Source organism: Pieris brassicae, chromosome 14 (assembly GCF_905147105.1).
Source record: "Pieris brassicae chromosome 14, ilPieBrab1.1, whole genome shotgun sequence".
Lineage (NCBI taxonomy): Eukaryota > Metazoa > Arthropoda > Insecta > Lepidoptera > Pieridae > Pieris > Pieris brassicae.
In genome coordinates, this window is record NC_059678.1 from 1,730,080 (window position 1) to 1,745,659 (window position 15,580).

Sequence of the window (15,580 nt, forward strand, 5' to 3'; positions counted from 1 at the left end):
CTTGATTATAGCGACATCTATATACCCTGAATCGCACTATCAAAGCACCGTTGCTGGGCATCTAAACATCAGCTATTAGTGGAAGAACAGTGCATCCCTCTCTTCACAGATTCTATTTTAAGATGAAGCTCACAAAAACCCAGCTTTGGAATGACAGCTTCACCATACAATATCACCTATGATTTAAAATTAGTTTAGCTTATGTTGAATTACATCTAACTTCAAAAATGCTCGTCCAATTGTCAATATCCATTGAGTACATATGCCGACACGATTCCTGTGTCTGAAATCCTGTATTTATTTGCTTAAAGCAAAGAAAAATTGTTGTATGTAAAGTAGATTTACGGATGATAGAACGTGACAACGTCGCAACAAACCATTGGATTGATTGGATACTTTTATGAATAAAATAAAATAAATTCTTGAATTATCACTATTTTGTATCAATACAAAGGAGTGTATCCTGAGGTAATAGTTACAATGAGCGTAACTGGACAATTAGTCATACTTTTTCCCCAGTCCAGCCGGCGTACGTAGATTTATTAGATGTTGTTACGCCAAAAAATTACGTATCTTTTTCAAAATTCATAATCGTTTATTCATATAGGTAGCACAATGTATACGATATCAAATGTATTTATCAAATGCGTCTAATTTTACATTTACTGCCAGTTCTCAAATCAAGGGCGTAGAACGGAAGAGAACTGGCATTCTTGATGGAGATATCAGTTCGTTATAATTCAACATAAATCCAAAAATAAAAAAAACTTATTAAAGTTGTCGTATACGTACGTGACGTTCAAATGACGAACAATCCGTGAACCGCACCGCGTAGTAACGTGGTGTTGTTCACGATAGATCATGAACGCCAGCGAAATTCTTGACCAATTCATATTGATCCATACTTCATCAACATGTCCCGTTTATCAACAACCCCTTAATTACAATGTTTTAAAATTGCAGGTGGCTACGAAGACTCCAAAGCGAACTCCCTCGTTCACAACACGTAGACGAACACAAAGCTTTAGAAGACACAGACAGCCGGACGAACTACCGCCAGTCGAGATTGAAGGTAAGTTTTTGAAGAGCAACTTCTTTGGGCGCATGAGGGTAATTTTTTTACGAAAAAGTCACGAAGATGCAGCGTTTTTGTCGAATAAAAGGGAGAGAGCGATTGAGAGAGAGTGAGAAAGGGAGATCGCGAAAAAAGACACGCTATTGATTGATGTATTCGTTTAGTAGTTACATATTAGAACTTTAGATGGCAATTCTGTCGCATAACATATACAGTATGAATATAGATATACATTGAGTGATCATATGCTGGTACATGGTCATCTATTGGGGCTTTTACCTTAGTGATAATTAATTTACAAATAAGTTTCACTTCTGACATGTGTACGTTGTACGCACGCACATGTTTTTATTATTTACAAAATATAATAACGACATATGTCGCAGATTCGATGCCTTTAATATTTTCCATGTTGTTATTACAATCGTTGTGCGACATTTCTATTGAATTTAAAAAACAAGGTCAAATATTCGACGCACTAGTGACAAATTAACTTTGACAGATTGACAATTTACAACCCGTGTGATGTCTATGATACTGTGTGGTGTTCCCATTGTAGTGAAACAAATGACAATGTGTTCCTTGATTAAATATATTTTAAACTGGCTGGATTTTTGGAATCTTAGGCAAGGCATACACGTTGGAAAAAATACTAAAAATGACAATTGAACTTTTCCAATAAAAACTGTTCCGAACTGTGAAATTCGATGTTTTTTTCGAAATTAAAAACGTTCAGAAATTTGTGTTTTATAGCTGTAGTATGACGTCCGATATCATTGGTTTGTTTTAAAACAAATGTATGTAGTTGATAGGAAGAAAAATAATGTGTAATAAACAAAAAAAAATGATTTTCCAGGCTACTTAGAACGCAAGCAAGAGGCGGGTGTGGGCGGTAAACGAGCGACAGTGCGCTCGTGGCGTTCGTACTACGGTGTGTTGTGCGGACAGTTGCTCTGTTTCTTCAGAGACCAAACTGACTTCGCCAGCAGTAAGGCGGCGGCGCCACCTGTAGCTATACTTAACGTAAGTATAGATGCAGGTTTTCTGGCCTTGGACTAGAACTTTTAGTAGCAAATTTTACTTGGAATGCGATGCGTAGAGATGTCTCTCTCTTCTACCTTATTTGCCATGGATTAGAGGAGTTGTTAAAATTAATACATGCAGCTGAGTTTCATCACCGGATGTCCAGGCGGAATACGAACTAACACCCGTCATACCAGAACTGAGGGTTTCTTAAGGCATTTTTTTGCCGCCTACTGAAGTGTTTCCGGACCAATTCGACTTGGAATCCTTCAAGAAAAGAGTACCGATTCTTAAAAGACCGGCAACGGCAACTCGCGTGCTCTCTGGTATTGAAAGTCTCTATGGGCGGCGGTATCACTTAACATCAGATAAGCCTCCTGCCGTGTGTGTGTGTGTATGTTTTCTTTTTCTGCCAGTACTCAATATCTTGAATTAATTCTTATTAAAATATTCACAATATTTTTTGATTCCAGGCACGTTGTGAACCAGCCAGCGACTACACCAAACGGGCCCACGTGTTCCGCCTCTCGTGCACCGATGGAGCCGAATACCTCTTCGCCTGCACTCGTCACGAGCTGATGATGGAGTGGGTCGCGAAGATCTCCTTCCACGCCGCGTTACCGCCACAGCTTCAGCTCACACCGTATGATCCTTCGTCTCCAGCTGACGATGTCAGGAGACGGTTGAGGTCTGTAAATATCTCTTTACAAGTCGCTTATAACTTTAGGTTTACGAAAATTATTCTCATTAAAAATATACGTAACAAAAAAATTAAAATACGTAGTACGCTTTTATTGCGTTAGAATACAAAAAAAAACTTTGCGTACGCGTAACGCACGCGTATTCGAAACGTGTGCACTGCTACTATTACCTGTATCTCAGGAGGCAAGCTGATGTAAAGCCACCGAAATCTGATATTTTTGGGACCGTATTCGCTTCGGTTTCAGAATCAAAATATTGCTAACTTTTACTACTACTATTATTATTTGTTTTCTGCTAAGCATTGGTATTATTAGATCCTAATTCTTTTTTGCGACTGAGGCGCGAACTAGATGCCGTGGTCTCCGGCAGAACGACCAGCGCTGTGGAACAACTCTGCTCCACAGCATAATCCTGAGCCAATTACAACCACGGCACACACGCATTACACAATTAACATTTTTCTTTAAAAATATTGTTATATCTCTATTATTATTGTTATTTATTTTTGTTTATTGTTATTTTGTGTGTTTCTATGTGTGTGTGTTTTGCTAGTTATAAATTTTATGTCTATATCTATTGCAGAAAAGTTTGTTTACTAATAAATATTTTTTGACGTTGTTCTTCTTTTGGCGCATTAGGGAAAAATTATGAGTGTTCATTTGTAAGTTACACGTGCACACTGTCACTAAAACCGACACCCTGAATATGTGTTCAAACGTCGGTAAAACAGTCTGGCCCGCTAATTGGCGCTTGCACTGTTTTATCGACAAGTTATGTCGTCGTGTTTCAGAGTCGTGTTTATTTAAACCAAAATAATGATTTCTATAGTAAAAACCCCGTTCTAATGTAATAAAAATTTAGTGTTTATTGTAAAATGATGTTCATGTTTTTATAGAAACGCTTCAACGTCATCGTCAGCGGCATCATCGCCAGACACACAACGCAAGGTGCGAACTCAAAGCGAGATTTTGAAGGAACACCGCGCCGCGAACACGCCAGAGAGAAACATAGAGTCGTCGGTATTGCCATCTTTGCCCCCGAGACAACCTCCACAGGAAGATGAGATCATACTTAGGTATATTTCTTATGAATGTTTAGTGTTGCCAGTGCTTTGAAAAATAAAGTAAAAAATCTGTGGCACTCAAACCTTTTTAGAGTCCCGATCTGATTTCTGTATCTGTTTCATGATTTGTCAATCTAATAGACAAGTAGGTGGTCAGCCTGCTGTGCCTGACACGCCACAGACCATAGGGCAGCTCCTAAATTCTTTGTTTTCTTATAATAATAATTTATTAACCTGGTTCGGAATCTGTATATATCTATATTTATAATATTTTTATAGAAATTCCGAACACGTAAGCGGCTCCTGGGGACGAACGCGTTTTTCAAATGGCCGCGATATTAATGCTGAGTTCTTACGAACGCAGAGAGAAGGTAATTATAGATTGATTTAAGCTTTTTAAAAATATTTATTTTGAAGCAATGTTGTCTATGCTGACGTCCGCTTTTGTGAACGTTGAGTATTGTCTTATAATTTATCATGTATTTTTAATAATTAATATTCAAATATAGCTGCCTCGGGACAAATAGTTACAGAGCGACCGCCAGCGATACCTGAACGGGCACCTGTCATCCCCGAGAGGGGACCGAATGTGCCCGACAGATCACAAACTAAACAGAGACCAGAAAGAGTGTCCGTCGTATCTGACAGGGCATCCGTCATGTCCGACAGAGGGTCCGTGGTGTCTGACAGGGGATCTGTCATGTCCGACAGGACGTCTGTCAGATCGGACAGAGTCTCGAGTGACAGAGAATTCGATAAAAACTCGAATGACAGGGACTCCGCGTCGGCGCGCAGTTCCAGCGAGAGATTCGACAAAAACTCAAATGAAAGATACGAGAACTATAGATACACAGAGAGATCGGAAGGTTCGACCGTCTCTCAAGGGGATAAATCCGTTACGGCCATGGTCAACAGCTACCAGCAAAAGGTTAATAAGAATTGGCAAGAGAAAGAGAAGAATCCCAGCTGGAATAATAATTGGCAAGGTGTCGAAACCACCTCACACTTCTATTCGGCGAGTGAGCTGGGTCAGTTATATTTGGCTTCCGTAGATCTGTGGTTCTTGTCATTGTCATAACAATTTACCGATTAAAAACTTTACCTTAATCTACATTACGTCTGTTTAACATAAACCGCCATTTTGTGTGTCAATAAACGCTGTGACAAATAAGGGGATAATTATTTGGAATATTTTAAAAATAATTTTACTACGAACGCGTTCGTTCGTTCGCGTTTATTTTGACTTTCCGCGCGACTAGCTAATAAACTACAATCATGAGTGATTCGTATATCTATCAGGCTTTGTGGTTTGAAGCATTGTCTATGTTCAAGAAATTTATAAATTGACAGTTGACATTGACAAGAACTACGCGTTTGTTTACTTAATTGAATTGTTGTGGTTGGCATTCTGTATTAAATTGGTATTTTATAGTCCGATTAAAAATACAATTTATTTTACATTATTTACTGACTTTCTGCATTTCACTTTTATCCGACTGTAGTTTATCAAATAAGATTTCTTTCGTATATTCTATGCTATTTATAATTTTAAACTAAGTCTTTATGTAATCTACGCTGCTTAAGGATCGAGCCATCTCCTCTATGTACTGCATAAAGTACATTGTACGTATAATTATTATATTAATGTTGTCAGGTGAAAAAATAAATTTGACCTGGCAACACTAGCTTAGATTATTTCGCATTTCTTTAGCTTTTACGTAGATTAGAAAGATTTTAAAATCAATAACTTTCGTCTTCAAGTACAAATATCCCTCACTTGAATACTTCAAAGGCTTTAGAATAAACTGTGTGTTGTGTGTGGGTTGCCGGCCTTTGATACAAAGCATTCGTATACGTTAACACGATAATTTGAGATTTTGACAGTTGTCTATGTCTAATAGACAAGACAAACAAAGTGACAGAAATCTATGGCCTAGACCCAGGGTTGTATCGCCAATGCTTTTGTTTACATATTCAATGCCTCACATAAGTCTTCCATAAATAATACTTCAGATATTAATAGAGATGAAAAGTTATTGATTTTAATTCGTATTTAGTTTTATTTATTTGTATTTGTGCTTCTATGTAGTGGTTGCGGGAATAGCTTTGCCATTGGTGTGTCATGTGCTATTGTAGAATTATATTTTCTTAAATTTCGTAATTGACAATTTACAGAGACAAAGTGATTTTAATCCCTTAGACATTTGTTGTCTCTCTCTTTCAAATTGTGTTAACGTTGTGATGAAAAGAGATAGATACTTCAGTTGTTTCAATATTTATGAATAAGTGTGTCTAAGAGAAATTGTCCCTTTCTTTGTAATATTGATTTAATTTATATTCAATTACTTTCAGTAGATTTCACTGTAGTGTATTCAAAGTTGAGTTTGTTAATAATAAAAAATAATATTTTTGTACGTAATGGCTTATAATTTTATAGGTTTTATAGTAAGTGTTTGATTACAGCGTACGGTGGTAATAGCGGAAGTAACACTCGCCCTGCGTCCGTCGCCGGAAGTGGAGGCTCTCCAGCTTTAGACCAGAGGCCAGCATCTAGGTGAGTCAATAATTTCATGAATGAAAACTTTTGGGATATATGTTAATCTAATTGTGATATTTTGTTTTCGGTCCAGGTTTTTTTGTTCGTTACAAACAGAAAAATATATCTTTTTTGTTATATATGTAACAGCCTATAATTATTCTAATTATTGTTTTTTATCACAGCGTAAATTCAGTTGCTTAGAGAGAGACGATTGAAGTGTAATGTCATTTGGTTAAGCGAATATAAGTATAGTTTTGAAATATATATCAGTTATATTTGACTGTAATAGTTCAACGTATATATAACTGATATATATTATGTAAAAATGTATGTTCATTATTGTAGATCATCAGGAGAATCAGAATTGTCTGTCGGAGGGACAAAGGAGAAGAAAGACAAGAAAGGCGTCTTCGGTGGTCTGTTCAGTAGAAAGAAGAGACCACAGAGTCATATGTAGACTTGACATATGACAGCTGTCAAATGTCAATTTGATATTGGATTTTAAGTTTCACGTACGATTGTTTTTTTTATTGTTTAATGAAATCAAATTTGAAATGTTCTTGTCCACTTTGTGCCTTCTTATGTATAGCTAGTTGTTAATGTCTTTAAAGTATTGTTTTTTGCATTCCTGACGTCACAAATTCGGGACCAAGATAAAACATTCCATAGATGCTAGAAGTGAAACTATTTTTCGAAATCGTGTTTAAATAAGTTAAAAAAACGTCACTTTGTGAGATTTAACTAAAGTTTATTAACATATTTAATCTTAAATCACTCGTTTTTATTAAAAAGTACACACGATCCACCATTTTATCTTAAGTAGTTGATTTTGTCGAGTTTATCTAAGTTATCGCATTCCCGTATAATCGCGCCATTTAAACTTTCTTTTTATAAGATAATATTGTCATTTTTCTGTATTTAATGTCTACCTATATCACGTAATTTTAAGCAATGTTTAGAAGAACTTAGACGAATGTATTTTGTCTGGGACCAATTCCCTTGTAATCAACGTTAATTTAAGTATGAAATATATATTTTGCATAATATTTTCTTGTTTTATTTTTACTCCAAGCACAGAAACTTCTTTAAACAGATTTTTACAGAGATTCTTAAATTACAGTTTTCTAATATTCGCAGACTAAAACTAAAAACGTGTGCAATTCACACGTGATAGAAATGAAACGTTCAAAAACAAAGTTATTATATAATAATATGTAAATAAGACATTTTTTTTTAAAAATGTAGCATTTAACTTAACTTTATAAAAAATATATTTTAATTTATATGTTTAATATCTTTCATTTGGTAAAAACTAAAATTCTGAAAGTTTAAAATTCGATGAAATGAAAAAGCGATAGTAAAAGGAGACGGATACATAACTTCATAAGATTAATTGAATAGCTAAACAGCAAATTAAGAAAACACACTTCGAGAAGTTTCTATAATTAATGATGTCTAAATAAAATTGATACATTTAATTCAGAAAACGATACACACTAATTACAATGTCGCTTTTTCCGTTTCCGGTTTGAAATCACAACGATTCTAATGAAGTTTCTCTTAAAAAATGCGAATTCTTATATTCGCGGATCTAATCAGTAGGTACAAACATAACAATATTCGTATCCAACCCAATATCCTTTGTAAACTCAAATGGACATTTTTACCTCCCAACACGACGGCTTTGCTTCAACCCATGGACCAAGGAATATTCCAGACTTTAACCTCATCACATTAGTCACTTCTTCAAAATTGTATTGGATAATACGGAATGTTATGGAATCCTGGAAGTAATTTGACTTAGCAAATTGAATCGTAAACATAAAAGAATCTGAAAGAGCTGGAAAAATTTTGGCCTGCTCTGACTGCAGAAAATGATCTTCGTAATTTTCCATCTGTGAAAATTCAAACTTTGATTGAATCAAGTGACAAGTAGGAATTGCTTTGACTGAAACCGACATGGAGAAATTGTTGAATTCACAGCCCAATGAAGAACGAGCACTGGAACATTTAATTTTAAAATTCTTGGTGAAGTGGTTATTCTCTCCACTAGTGAACAGCATGCATGGATTTAGAAGAAAAGATTATGCCAAAAAAGCGTAAGGTATTTCCACCAAAATAAAATAAATTCAAAAATTGGCCGAGGAATGAACAATCTTGAAAGAAAAAATATGCAGCTACAGCTAGAGGAAAAGGAGTGGAATATGTATCTTACAAAGTAGAGATAGTTCCGAAGAAATAGATTAAGGAAAGGAATTTGTGTCACGAGAATTGCAGGCTTAAATGCTCAAATAACTTTTCCATTGAAGATCGGCATTCTATTTGAAACTGCTATTATTCCCTGGACATCAATAGTAAGAATACCGTTTTATTTAGCAGCATTAAGAGTATGCCTGTAGCGAATAAACGCTGTAATGCTAGAATGCATAAATCTGCTTCCTAAAATTCTACGTAAAAAAGCATGGAATTACGACAGAAATATGCAAGTTAGGTTTGTCCGGGATTTATGAGATTGGTCGCAAAAAATATTGATCTCATTATAAAAGGAATCAAGGAAAGACTTGCAGCTCCAAAACCAGAACATAGAGGTAGACATCAGAATCGTCCTCAGAAAATAGACGATGACGTTGTTAAACGTAGTATATAAATATGTCCTATATTTCAAGTTTTCCTGCCGAACAATCATCACATAACTCATAAAACAAAAATATGAACAAACGTCATCACCGCTACTGAATGTGACCAAGTTGCACAGTCTATACATTGGAATATGTCATAATAAGGACCTATCAGACAACAACCGTGTCAAGAAAACTTCATATTATAACCAAATTTTTATCACAAATTCAACCTGTCGTTTGAATACCCAAAGAGTGATACGAGCGCTACGTGCGATGCTAGAGACTCATATGACGAATATAAGTAAAATTATTATTCTGCTGTTGAAGCTATACCTATGCTAACCCGAGATGGAGATATTGTGTACGTTACGATGGATTTACAAGAAACCATGCCATTACCAAAACTAACAAGTTCAAAAGCGTTTTAATTGTGGTTTCACAACCTGGGTATTCATATTTGTGATGGGAAGCAAAGAAAAAGCCATATGTTGTACCTCGACTGAAGATGTTGCGGATCGCGGCAGTGCCAAATTTGCGAGCGCACTCCTAAGATTAGTGGAAGAAGATCCAAGTTGCCAAAACAAAGATCCAGGAAGTTTCAGTAGAAAAAAACAGAATCTCCGATGCCAACTAAAGTACTTGAAGCCGGAATATCGCTATTTTTTTGAGTCAATTTTAAGCCAACTATAGTATTTTTTTATATGAAACATGATCACGTATGATATAGTAATATAATTGCTTAAGTTTGTGAAGAGGCTTGTTATGTTTATTAAAAATATATAACATGTCTATCAATATTCGTACTTAGCACCTAATTTTAAATAGCCGCAAGGACAAATAGTTTAAGTTAGTTCATGGAAGAAGAAGTTATGTTCAGTTTTTTTTTATTAAAATATCGAATAATATCGCAAGAGTTTTATTATCAACGTACCCTCAATATTTAAGATCATTCACACTACTTTGCATTCAAGTTTAAGTCATAATTAATCATTTAAGCGACTTACTAAAGAAAATTGTTTTAAAACTTTAACTTCTAGTTACTCAAAGTCTAAAATAATGCTCTTATCACCTTCGTCCACTCACATCTTTAATTTATTACACTATTTCTATATATTTGTCTGTTATAAGAGCTAGATTCCGACATACAGGAGTCGTACTTAGCACTAAGTTAGATATTTAGAAACGCTCCGGGATGAGCCGATTCGTACCAAAGCAAAGTTTATTTAAACGTCACGCAACATTCTTGTCAAACGTCTAGTGCTTTTGGTACGACTGCGAAAAGTCTTTACTAACGGTGGAATAAAATGTAATAATGTATTAAAGACAATAAAATATATTTAGGATATAAATTATCATATGTAAGAACATAATTCAAGTTCAAAACTAGTTTAAGTCCATTTTTATACAATAAAATAAAACTACCATATTGAAATTTTAATCTATTTATTAATCGTAGTGTTAAAATTTTATCTGTGTTATATGTAAAACGTTACTTCATTATTATCTGTATTTTTATCCATCCGATTGTTGGCGCCAGTTTCGCATCGTCTCAAATTGCCGATTTCCATCACTTGCCGTAGTCTATGCCCAAGTTTGACTTCAACCGTTTCTGAACGCAAATATGAACGTTACATGACATACGTGTGTCATTCGCGCTCTTCTGAATCTCACTCTAAATCATTCGTTCCCGAATCCGACGAACGCTTTTGTGACGTATTTTGAAGGAATGTATTAATCCTAACTATCGTTCCTAAATCCTTTTCACCAACTTGATGCTCTTCTAATGCATGTTTCTTAACTTTCGTCGGTAAATCGAATCGTCTATCACAAATGGGACAAATATAGCGATATCGTTTACCCGAATGAACTCTGTTCTTGTGTGAATATAGAAATTGCAGAGATTTAACTCGCGTCGGGCACAGATCACACTGAAATAGAATAATTAGAATTAATTATCTATGAATTTGCCGCAACGTTATCTATAGCATAGAGTTTTGCCTATAACTTGTATCTCTCAGCAGCAAAGCCGACTATTTTTTAAATTATTTTACGTGATTACAGTGAAATATACATAGGTGTCAGTTTTCTAGTAGCTGCAGCTGTTGTGTTACAAAACCCATAAACTCAACTGGTCGTATAAGGCTGCAAACTACTCACTTGTACAGTGTTTGCTGGATTATGCACTCCCAAATGCTGAACAAAAGTGCCGCGTCTGTGGAATCCAGCCCCACATATGTCGCATATGTACGGCTTTTCGCCCGTATGCGTTCGGACATGAATCTATATCAAAATTGACATAAATAAATAAAGATTCAATGAATTATTAAATTAACTAAAAATATTCTACATTAACATCCAGTTCTCAAATCAGGTACAAATACTTATAGTCACTACAGAATCGCTAAGTTATTGAAATGAACCTTTTTTTGGCCCATGAGGGTAAAAGTTTTACGGATGAAACGTCGATGAACGAACGATGCAACGTTTTTGTCGAAGAAAAGGGAGATAGCGATTGAGAGCAATTGAGAGAGAGTGAGAAAGGGAGATCGAGAAAAAATACACGCTATTGGTTTATGTGTTCGTTTAGTAGTTACATATTAGAACTATCGTTACTAGTAGTAGTAGTACATATCGATGGCAATTCTATCCCATAACGTCGTGGTATACATTTATAATATCATTAGCACGTATACAGTGTGTAAACAGTGTGAATATATACACAAATATACGAAGTGTTCATATACTGGTACATGATTATCTATTGGGGCTTTTAAATATAGGTTCAAAAATCGTTACGGAGTAAAATCACTTGTAAATAATCGTGAATTCATAGATAAAAATATTTTTATACGTCAATCTCGTAACATGGTCACAGATTAGTGGAATCGAAATTTACACTTCGTTACATTTACAGAAAAACAAAAATAATACATAAAATTATAATGAATGTAACGGGCGGATAGGATAGGAAATGTTTATGCAGAAAAGTTTTAAAAGATGATAGACAGGTAGCCAATCGTCGGCTCGGCTCGGTCGAGTCGGGCAGCCTACTCCACAACTTAATGTCGGAGATCCTTAACGAATTGCCAAAGAAGGATGAGCTGTGGTATGGAATCTTTGTTAACGCAAATTATGAATGTTTAATACGAACATAAATTTAAGATTAGAGCGCACCAATTCCTAAAAATCCGGTAACGTACTGGCGCGCCATCTGGTAGTGTCAGTGTCCATGGGCGGCGGTACGACTCAGTTGAGGCTTGAACCTCATGTCCGTTCATGCTGTACTATAAAAAATATCAATTCAAATGACTTAAAATTTTGATAAATAATCCATTATATCACCTGTTATTCTGCGCTCCTGTTAAAAATTTAGTGTTTATACTCATGATTTAGTTCTTGGACTGACCTGATAAGCTTCTCGATAGGCAAATTCTTTCTCACATTGATCACATTTGTAAATCTTTTCAAGGCCGTGTTTCGCTCGCTTGTGAGCTTCCAGTGTCGAAATGGACCTACATCGCTTCCCGCATAACTGTATAAAAAAGAATCAACTGTCATAAACGGTTTCTACTCTATGATTCTTTTCATTTAAATTTTTCCACACTAGTGGTGTGGAAAAAAGATAAAAAGTATTTTTTAAATGCGGGTTGAAGTAGACAAGAGACGATTTTTTCAATCAACAGCTGTCAAACCATTCTTTTTGTATGAAGTTTGACATATTTGACAGCGCTTAGCGACAGACAAGAGATTATTTTATAAAACGCGCTTTATGCCTATAATTTTCTTAATACTGTAAAGAACAATAAATGACATATTTTAAAGCTAAAATATCAAGATTCTCAACCATACTGGTGGTCCTTTTTGCTATGTTATAATTTTATTCTATAAATAATGACACAATACTAAATCTCTTATGAACATTTCAATTTTTTTATATTACTCGGTCATATTTAAATTTGTTTTCACTCTTGAACTTCTTATCTATAAAACAATATACAGTCAAACCTGAGTAAGTGACAACTGGGTAAGGGAGCGTTCAAGTATTACGTAACTAATTCGGGGGGCGGGGGGGGGGGGTATCCCCCTCTTGTTACGCGGGGCGGCGATTGAATTACGCGTTATTGTTAATATTATTTTCCACTTTGCACCACTTTACACCACACAATGCTTCATTTTAGGTATAAGCAAGAAAACTATATTAATGATAGTGTAAACCTAAACCTCTATAAAGGAGAAACTTGAAACCTGTATAAGTGACACTCATTTTCCTCAAGTGACAGTCAGTCAAACCAAATGTGTGTCTCAAACCTTTATAGACCTCTATATGTGTATCTTTAAGCTAGAAACTCAGGTTAGTCAGAAACCTCTACAAGAGAAAATGAGATTGCAGTCCCTTGAGTTATCTTATCCAGGTTTGGGGATCACAATATACTGTTAACTGTTGCAATATATTATTTTAGAGGTGCCCAAAACTTTATAAAACAAATGTTTAATCTTTTATATAAAGATTGATCCTACCTCACAAACATATGGGTTATAGTGATATCTCACATGCTGTGCAAATGACGATTTAATTGTAAAGACCATTTGACAGACCGGACATGTGTATGAATCTGCATTCGGTATTTGCATAGACTTTCTCTTTTTTCTAACCTTCTTTTTCTGAAACAATATACATCAAATTATTAAACGGTTTAGATTTAAAAACAAAAAAGAAATCAATGTAAAATTTGGTTTTATCACTCTTTTACCAAACAAGTAAGTTTGTATAGAAATGTGAAAGAAATCTTCATCAACCTCAAATCCAATGCGGCTCTGAACAGTGTAAACTCCATGTAACATTTCTCGGTTTACATCTCATTTCCATACAATGACACTACACTACATACACTCTACATAGCATTACACCCACTCTCAATAACTACAAAAAATGAGTAATAAAGTACTTTTAACATTGCTAAAAACTGAGCAGCTGTGTACATTCTTTTGTTGCTTTATTATCCTAGCCCACAATAAACTCAACTGACGGCATCATGCATACAAACTTTCTGAGAAATTCGTTTTTAGGTTTACAAATTGTGCTTGCTTGCACATGTAGACTGTTGACCATGACTAATAAATAGGAGACATGGATTAAAATCTAAACGTTCTTGTCTATATTTAACAACATCTCTCTTTAATGCCATGTCATAAAATGCAGTCCCTTTAGTGTCACAATATAGAGTTTACACTGTATTATTTTATTTTATTTTTACTTAAAACCTATTGTGTAGTAACAAAATATATTTTTTATAATAAGAGTAGAATAATCAAAATCATAATACATTAATGACTAATACTAACCACTTTTACCATTTTCAACCTTAGATTTTTATTCTGAGATATTTTTGATGTTTGTCTATGCATGCTCTTTTTAGGAAACTCGATTTCTACTTCCTGAAAATCATTATCTCTTTCAATTTTTATTGTAAATCTATTTTCCTCAGAATCTTTATATTTTTTCATATCAAGCAATGCCTCCTGTGCTTCTAAGCTTATCTGTCTAAATTTTAATGCAATCTCCATCATATCTAAGCATTGTGAACATATTTTCTGTGATAATCCATCATTATATTTTACCTGAAATAAGGATTCAGATCTATTTATTAAGTTACTTTTATTCAATCCATGTAATTTTTAGATTTTTTCAGACAAAAGTTATTCAAGTAAAATAAGGTGGCTTTGTACAAGAAACAATAAATAAACTAAACAGCAGAAACTATAAAATATAGAATACTAAATGCCAGTAGTATATTATTTTAAGCCTAGTCTCTCTTACCCGTAATCCAGTAGTCAGCTTTAGTTGTTGCATACGTTTTATCATTATGTTTTTAGATGTGAAAATATCAGTGAGATTTTCAGATCCTAGACAGGTCCTGCAGCATTCTGGATTACCTACTTGTAAATCCTCTCGCCGATTGCTTTTTAAACGGTTCATAAGCAGAAGATACGGCAACATATTAAAAAAACATTGGATAAAATGTTAAGGAAAAAATATACTTTTGTTTATTTGTTGACACTTATCACAGGAAAACAGCATATTTCCAGAAAAATATATATCTTTATATATGTGTTTGAAGCACTTTAAAAAAATATTTTGAACGCTTAGCGATATAAAAAAATCTATATTGCTATATACAATTGATCTATAATTATCATAATTTAATTGGATATATATGTTTTTATTTTCTATTTACAAATGTTCCGATTATTTCACAGACTAGTAACTAGGAAGACTGAAGATGAATTACATTACTATGATGAATTATGATTTTTCCGTATTTGTAGTTTCATCGGATACAAGTATATTGGGCATAGTGCATACGTTTTTCTTTCTACTTTTACAAAATATATTCTTACAGTTAGGAGTAGAAATATATATATAGAATAGTTAAAGGAAATTATGTCAAAACCTCTAAAAATCTTAATATTATTCGTATATATTTCATGTTCTATTAAATTAATATTTACAATCACAATTGTCATATTAAACAGATGGTTTCTTTAAATTCATTCAA

The 15,580-nt window shown here is 34.3% G+C and overlaps 2 protein-coding genes across 6 annotated transcripts in view; one reads left to right on the forward strand and one right to left on the reverse strand.

Annotated features, from left to right (window-relative positions):
• LOC123717967 (spectrin beta chain, non-erythrocytic 1) overlaps nt 1–7,448 on the forward strand; it is a 105,233-nt gene extending 97,785 nt beyond the window's left edge. For 3 of the 4 annotated variants that reach the window (XM_045674263.1, XM_045674262.1, XM_045674261.1), the window contains 8 exons: nt 964–1,072; nt 1,932–2,098; nt 2,572–2,786; nt 3,696–3,875; nt 4,143–4,234; nt 4,373–4,891; nt 6,327–6,417; nt 6,748–7,448. In XM_045674263.1, coding sequence (XP_045530219.1) covers nt 964–1,072; nt 1,932–2,098; nt 2,572–2,786; nt 3,696–3,875; nt 4,143–4,234; nt 4,373–4,891; nt 6,327–6,417; nt 6,748–6,859 — 1,485 coding nt within the window. In that variant the 3' untranslated portion in view covers nt 6,860–7,448. The remainder of the gene's footprint in view (nt 1–963; nt 1,073–1,931; nt 2,099–2,571; nt 2,787–3,695; nt 3,876–4,142; nt 4,235–4,372; nt 4,892–6,326; nt 6,418–6,747) is intronic. The other variant, XM_045674264.1, reaches the window with a different exon arrangement.
• Nucleotides 7,449–10,449: 3,001 nt separating this feature from the next.
• On the reverse strand, nt 10,450–15,276 carry LOC123718214 (zinc finger protein 62 homolog). 2 transcript variants are annotated; one of them, XM_045674657.1, is made up of 6 exons: nt 14,842–15,276; nt 14,367–14,459; nt 13,542–13,685; nt 12,430–12,555; nt 11,181–11,303; nt 10,450–10,951 (listed from the first exon to the last, which is right to left on the reverse strand). In XM_045674657.1, the coding sequence occupies exons 1-6, from the start codon at nt 15,019–15,021 to the stop codon at nt 10,691–10,693; spliced, it is 927 nt and encodes a 308-aa protein (XP_045530613.1). In that variant the 5' UTR covers nt 15,022–15,276; the 3' UTR covers nt 10,450–10,690. The 2 variants fall into 2 exon arrangements, with proteins under 2 accessions (XP_045530613.1, XP_045530612.1); XM_045674656.1 differs by having other exon boundaries at nt 14,367–14,642.
• Between the last annotated feature and the right edge of the window lie 304 nt (nt 15,277–15,580).

Excerpts from the sequence above, each read along its gene's own strand:
- LOC123718214 (XM_045674656.1), bottom strand. The coding sequence starts at position 15,021 with ATGTTGCCGTATCTTCTGCTTATGAACCGTTTAAAAAGCAATCGGCGA. Across the intron at positions 13,686-14,366 it reads GGTTGAAAATGGTAAAAGTG|AAAAAGAAGGTTAGAAAAAA; the intron begins GTTAGTATTAGT and ends ATATTGTTTCAG. Across the intron at positions 12,556-13,541 it reads ATAACCCATATGTTTGTGAG|TTATGCGGGAAGCGATGTAG; the intron begins GTAGGATCAATC and ends TTTTTTATACAG.